General features: G+C 41.1%; 1 protein-coding gene across 1 annotated transcript in view; it reads right to left on the reverse strand.

Moving 5' to 3' along the window:
• The window catches only part of LOC103742088 (contactin-associated protein-like 3), a 229,478-nt gene that overhangs the window by 31,679 nt on the left and 190,297 nt on the right, over positions 1 to 7,502 (reverse strand). The window contains exons 14-15 of the mRNA XM_008843066.1: positions 6,115 to 6,265; positions 4,245 to 4,372 (exon numbers count right to left, since the gene is read on the reverse strand). Of these exons, the coding sequence (XP_008841288.1) occupies positions 4,245 to 4,372; positions 6,115 to 6,265 (279 nt within the window). The remainder of the gene's footprint in view (positions 1 to 4,244; positions 4,373 to 6,114; positions 6,266 to 7,502) is intronic.

Raw genomic sequence — 7,502 nt, forward strand, 5'->3', positions numbered from 1 at the left:
CCATGGATCAGGGCTGGAGAGATGGCTCAGTGGTTAAGAACACTAGCTACTCTTGCAGAGGACCTGGGTTCATATCCCAGCACCCACCACATCGCAGCTAACAGCTATCCATAACTCAGTTTCAGGGGATCTGACACTCGCTTCTGATCTCCATGGGCATTGCATGACACAGGTGCACTTACACGTATGCAGCCAATACATTCATACACATAAAAATAAAAAGAATAAAGAAAATACATTTTTTAAAATAATGAATCATTTTTACTGCTATAGAAGTTAATATTAATAATTAAAAATAAGCCTTCACTAGATGTTCTGAAGCCTCATGCCCTAGAGTTAAATATCAACATCCAAACAGTGATGGTTTGAGGATTAACATTCTGTGTTGAAGGCCAACAAGATGGCTCAGTGGGCAGACACTTACCTTCCCCAACCTGACCACCTGTGTTTGATTCTCAGAACCCAAGTAAAGATGGAGAGAGAAGCAACTCCACAAAGTCCTCTGATCTCCACACATGGAAAGTCCTCTGATCTCCACGCATGTGCAATGACCTCATGTGCCCCTCCCATACACATCATAAACACACACATACACACACACACACACTAATAAATGAAATAACACTTATAAAAAGATTCTATGTTGAGAACAGCTGAGGAAAGGAGAGCAGAAGTGTGACTGGTTATTACATCAATAACATGGGCAAAATGTGATGGTGGCTTGAACTCTGGTGGTAGCAATGTAGGTAGTATGACAACATTGCCCAGAATCATTTTTAAGTCAAAGCCAACAGAATCCACTGATGATTGGATGTTAGGTCCCAGAGAAACAGGGGCCTCTGAAATGATACCAAGGTTTTTGGGCTAACTGAGATGGGAATGATTTAGAAGTAGCAATTTGGACATTTTTGATGCATAAAATTTGAAATATTTCCTAGGTATCCAAGGGGACTTTGGAGGTAACAGTTGAAAATATGACTTTGGGAGCCAGATATCGCAGGCTCTTGTTTTGTCATCTTTCTTGTTAACTAAGAAACAAACAGGGCCTGGAAAGATGGACCAGTGGTTAAGAGCAATTGCTGCTCTTGCAGAGGACCTGGGTTCATTTCTCAGCACCAAAGCATGGCTTATAAGCATGTGGAACTCCAGTTCCAAGGGATCCGACTCCCTTTTCTGTTTTCTCAGACACTAGGTCCACAGATGGTACAAGACAATCATACACATTACAAAAAGGAACAAATAACAATGGAAACCCATTGTTCCAATAAAGCCCCTGAGCAAATTAAAACACAAACAAACTCATTTTAAGACTTCTCTCCAAAGTTATATAAGCAATAGCAATTAAGTGCCAGGGCAAGGAGTCTGGTAGGGAGCTCCAGGGATGCAGCTGTCATGAGTCCTCACCCATGTTGAGTGGATGATGCATCTGCAGGGTTGTCAGCCTGCTCCTGTGAGTAACACCAATAAACTCACTGGCTCACTAAACTTTAACCAAAAACACCAGACAATCAAAAACTCTTGTTTAAAAAAAATTCTTGTGTAGGATCTAATCCAGCACCACATACGTAGCATCACACTCTTTAAGAAAAGCAACTCTTCTTCCAGCAGTTATCAGTTACCAACAGTTTCTCAGCTAAGGTTGGGGCTTCTCACCCACTTCCCCACTTCTATCCTGAGATTTTGTCTGACTTGAGCTTACATGGACATTTTGTATACTGTCACTATTGCTGTGAGTTTATATGAGTAATTTCCAAGCTGTCTGAAAAACTGCTTTCTTGTGATCATCAACCACCCCTGGCTCTTGTCTGTGAGGGGTCTAACCCTAAGTGACACATCTACAATGTAACCTTTACACCTAAAGCTCACGGAACATAGTAGAATGGGGAGGGGAGCTGGCTAAACTCTACATGGGAGAGATGACAGATAGCACTTTCCAGGCAATCAGAGTGAATGTGGGGCTGCTGACACTGCCTCCTGGTGCTTGGCCCTAAATAGGACACACCTATAGCAAACCTCTGCCACCCTGGCTCTGGGACCACTGTGATGATTTATAAACTTTTTGACACCTCAGAGCCATCACCCATACTGGGTGAACACCTTCCACTGTGGCTACTTTAGTATTACCCACACTCTGGTTTGTAACTCTTCAACCATATTTTGTAAGTAAGACTAATAGACTCATTGGTTGCTTAGGGTGTACTTCAGTGGAACTGAGCTTAGGTTTGTCATTGGGACCTTATGAAGCGGCAGTAGACTTTGTTTACATCTTCTTAGGAGAGGAATTCTCACACCAATAGCATGTCAGTTTCATGGATGCTAAGAGAAAATACATTTCTGAGTCAGAATCAAAAGGCATTATTTTCACAGCACAGTAAGTGGCATGAGAATTCAGATATGAGCACTGGTTGCCTAGGCACTACACCTCACAGTGGTGTGACTATGTGTATACATTGCAGACGAGGACCTCAGGGAGAATGCCCAGGACTTTGGGGTCCAGTCTCTTCCTCGCTAGGAAGCACATAGTGATTGGCGGTGATACTTTATTCAGCCTTGCCTACTCAGGTACCTTCATGGTTAGTTACAGAAACTGCTTTCTATTAGGGGATGGATATGCCATACAGTCTGGCACACTCAGCAAGAACATGCTGGGGTGTTCACTGTCCATATTGGACTCTGTCTCTTGGTGGTATCCTCCAAATATAGAGGCATAGAAGCAAGTAAAATAAAGTTAGTCTTAGACCTATCCACAGTAACATGTACTGTTAGTGGTTAGGAAGCAGAATTAAAACTTTTCTCTAAAAAAGAGATTTTGTATATAACTTGGTGAAAGTTCATGCACTAAAGTGATGAGCAGAACTTCATAGACTTTAAAGAGAGCTAGGACCACCTCGGCAACAAATCCTAGGTGGACAAGGGAAATCTTAACTGTGGAATCCAACCACAGATGAAAACCCTGCAGCATGTAACATGAATCTAACATTCGTTGTCTTTAATTGTGAAATAGTCCTATAGAGGGCTTAGAAAAAGGAAATGTGACTCAATAATATGCCACTCGAGTTGTCCTAAGAGTATAATAACAATAAATGAATCTCCCAAGCATTCACAAACTGAGGAAGTGATTCACTGAAGGGTTTTTCTGGAAGAAAAACAAATGGACATTAAACCAGCCAACCAAGCAACAGGATCAAATGAAGATAGTTCATGCTCCAATAAGCTAATACAGGCTGAACATCCCTAATTCAAAATACATGATGCCCTACATCCAGACAGTCTGTGCATTCTGTGTGTGCCTGTGCATGTTCATATGTGTGCAGATACATGTGTCAGTGTATGTATGTATGCACACATATATGCACATGCATACGGAGGCCACAGGACAGCTTTGAGCGTAATTCCTCAGATGCTAAAGGGTCTCTCCCTGGCCTGGAGCTTACCTAGTTGTCTAGACTATCTGGTAAGTGGGCCCCAGTGGTCCTCCTGTCTCCACCTCCCCAGTAGCAGTATCACAAGTACCACATGCCTCCATACTTAGCTTTTTATGTGGGTTCTGGGGATTGAACTCGGGTCTTCATGCTTGCAAGACAAATACTTTACCAACTGAGTCATCTTCTCAAACCCAAAGTCCAAAACATTTTGATCCAAAGTCTGAAAAGCTGATCCCAGGCATTTCATGTGAGGGGAGCCTCTACTGCCTAGTGTGATACTTTTCTTCAACACCAACAGTGCTTTCAAACCCATGTTCATTATGGTTTAGCTCTTCAATGCTCTCCAAAGGCCCACATGTAAGAGGCCTTTTCCAATATATGGTGCTCTGAAGCCTTTAGGAGGTGGAGCCCAATGAAAGGGAGTTAGGTCATTGGGGGTGGAGCCCTGAAGAGAATGTTGGGACTCTGCCTATCTTTTCCCATTCTGCTTCCTGGCCACCAGGAGCTCAGCAGCTTGACTCTACCACATGCTACTCACCATGACATACCACCTCAACACAGGCCCCAAACAGTGGAATGAATGGATGGACACCCCTGAAACCATGAGCTAAGAAAAACATTTTCTCTTTTTTAGCTATTTATCTCAATATTTGGTCATAGAACTTCTGGAAAGCTGGAAAACACAATGATGTTCTGATATCTACTTTGGTCCTAAGATAGTCACTCATTTTCTCTGTGACCAAAATAAAGATACTTGCTACTTTTTAAGAATCAAAACATATGATCATAAAAAGAAAGCTTCTCCTTGTCATTACTTACTGTCTCCCTGGCAAAGCAGAGGTCCCAGTGTATAAGCAGCTTCCGAATGTGGTGAGCCTGTGTCTGTCACCACCATCTCGGTGACAGGCAAGCGCTCCTTTTGGGAAAGGACTATTGTACCACTTGTCCTAAAACACAATAACCAAAACTTAAAATTATTCTAGTTAATATAGAATACAGTTAACTATGATCTCTTGTTGCAATTTGAAATTAACATCACAGGACTTGATTGAACATTTACAAATATTTTTTGTATTTTTTGATAGCACAGATACTGTTGAGAGTCAAGGTCAAGATCTGCAAATGTTTTCTGTGAAGGGGCATACAATAAGTGATGGTGACTTTTCAGGACAAGTAGCCTGCAGGCTGTGCCACTGAAGTGTGAAAGTCAAAGGCATTAAGTGTGTGCATTCTCTGTTGCAATAAAAACTTGTGGACACTGAAATTTAAATTTCATGCAAGTTTTTGTGTCTCAAATATTCTTCCTTCCATTTTTCAATGACTTTAAAAGGTAATGAAAACTGCCAGGTGTGGTGGTGTACACTTTTAATTCTAGCACTGGGGAGGCAGAGACAGGCAGATCTCTGTGAGTTCAAGGCCAGCCTGGTCTACATAGCAAATTCCAGGCCAGCTGAGCTATAGGGAGACCCTGTCTCAAAAAGACCAAAAAACAAACAAACAAACAACAACAAAAAAAAAGTAATGAAAATTTCTTAGCTACCAAGCTGTCACAGGCCAGTGCACAGATCTGAGCCATAACAATTGGTTAGCAACTTCTGATCTATGTGCCAATTCATGACCTCAAAGAAAAAAAGGGGCATGAAAAAGAATGATAATTTTACAAGCGTAAGGTAATATTCTCAGGGTAATGAAGCATATTATTGCTTTTCTAAATTAGCCTCAGAATACTATTTAAACAATTGTTAATTAAAGAAGCCAGGTATGGTGGGTCACACCTTTAATCCCAGCACTTGTGAGGCAGAGGCAGGCCCATCTCTGTGAGATCAAGGCCAGTCTGGTCTAGAGAATTCCAGGCCAGCTGGGGCTACAGGAAGACCCTGTCTCAAAAGAAACAAAAAACAAAAACAAACAAAACAATTATTAATTATAAATATAAATATTAACACTAGATTTAGATATGTGTTTCACAGAATTTTATCATTAATTTTTAAGACTTTTTGAGGTGATAGTGTGCTTCTTTCCTTGATAACTTTGAAAGTTATAAAATCAAACCAACAGCTTAGAATCCAAAATAAATGCAAACTCTGTGTAAGTAATACACAGACTAACATGTGCGAAGTTGTTTCACACATGATGAACCCGTTCGGTGGACCAACACTTGGCATTTTCTTCCTACAGGTGCTGTGGCACTGAGGACACAAACGAAGGATGTCCTGTTTCACCTTAAGAGCACTGAGCCCACTGGACACTATGAATGCTAATTATTTTCAGCAGTAGCAGCGTCCCATATGTAAATGACTAAGAAAAGAAATCTACAACTCTGGGCCCAATTCAAAGAGGCCTGGAAGACAAGCTGGGAGACCCTGGCATCTTGGTCCCACCTGGGCCACTAATTTTTTTCCTGGCCAAAATGAAGGCATCTGTCTACTCTTTTGAAACCTGCTTGTATTAATTATACTATATTGCGTTATATATATTATATATTATATTTACTATATTATGGTATTCATAATGCAATATTAACTCCTTTGTCATGAAATTGAACTTTATGTAACATCATATTTCATCTAAGCTTACATTTTTAACTTGCTTGAACAAAAGTTACTTTTTTATACCAGTTTAAGTGATAATTCACTATGTATAAAGATCACAACTGCATTTTCTGTGGAGGAAATCATGTGGAAATCACCATTCATTCCGGTCAGTGTCACAGTGGCAGTGGTACTGAGAATCAAGGCAGTTCCCCGCTAATCCACAGGTGCACTTCTGAGGCAGAGCATCTCCCCAGTGAGTGTGGGTTTCATTAGTTCTTCCAGCCCACCAGCTCAGTGGTCTTCCATCTGAAAGATGAAGATGAGAAAGATGACATCTATGTCCCCTCAGCCACCACCACTCCAGTATCATTCTGTTTATTCCCAGGCTTAAAGTGTGTGTGTGTGTGTGTGTGTGTGTGTACGTATGTGTGTATATAAGTGTGCATTTATATATGTGTGGGTGAAAGAGAATAACAAAGAGAGAGTGACAGAGAAACAAAGCCAGAGAGTCTTGAGAAGTTATAGCATATCTCTGCCAACAAGAACAAGGTTTCTTTAAGAATAGTGACTGAACCCCCCACCATGTTTCAATATATAGGCTTCATTGATTCTAATTTGCTTTTCTTTTATTAGAAAATGAACTCTTATTTCCTTGTGCATTCTCTATAAAAGAATAGTAAAAGTTTAAGCCATCATTTAAAAAGTTAAGCCATCAAAAGAACCATCAAGACAAAAACAAGACTAATTTATGCACTGAAGAGGATTCTGTTTGAGATGATAAAATTCCCACTGAGACAGCTGAATGTTTATATAGTAACTCTAACCAACCTTAAAACACCATTTTTGTTGAGTACAGTTATCATATATTAAACATTTTGGAGTAGACAATTCTCCCTGTCAGTACTAAATATGTTTTCAGAACTATGTGATTTGCTTGCAAGGTATGGTCTGGTTATTTATTTGGAGGTTTAAGAATTGTCACTGATAGGTTCTCTTCACGCCTATGTAATATGCTACTGGGTCACTATCCCTCTCAGTAATGCAGATGCTCGGGCCATCTCTCAGCCTTGGCTGTGACTGAGTGACAGAGCCAGACACTGACTTGTTCTCTGGAGCCATGGATTAAGACAAAGAGTACTGCTGGAGGGCTGGAGAGATGGCTTAGCAGTTAAGAGCATTGGTTGCTCACGCAGGGGACCTGGATTCATTTCCCTGCACCCGCTTGGGGGCTAACAACCATCCAGAACTCCAGTTCTAGAGGATCTGATGCCCTCTTTGGGCCTTCACAGGCATTGCCTGCACAGCTGTGCTTACCTACACGCAGGCAAAACACTCATACACATTAAGTACAAATAAATTTTTAAAATTTTACAAAGAAGTGCTCCTGGGAGTGGGGAGGGTGTGCATTGAAGGCAGGATGACTAGAGAAGCAGATGGTAAGGGCCATTGCTCTGGAGCAAGGGCAGGCGTGGGAGACAGAAACTGTGGTGTTAAGAATGTGTTCATGAGGAGATAGGGAACTGGATTAACTCAGCAAACTCCC

Source organism: Nannospalax galili, unplaced genomic scaffold (genome assembly GCF_000622305.1).
Source record: "Nannospalax galili isolate Female #2095 unplaced genomic scaffold, S.galili_v1.0 scaffold1360, whole genome shotgun sequence".
NCBI lineage: Eukaryota > Metazoa > Chordata > Mammalia > Rodentia > Spalacidae > Nannospalax > Nannospalax galili.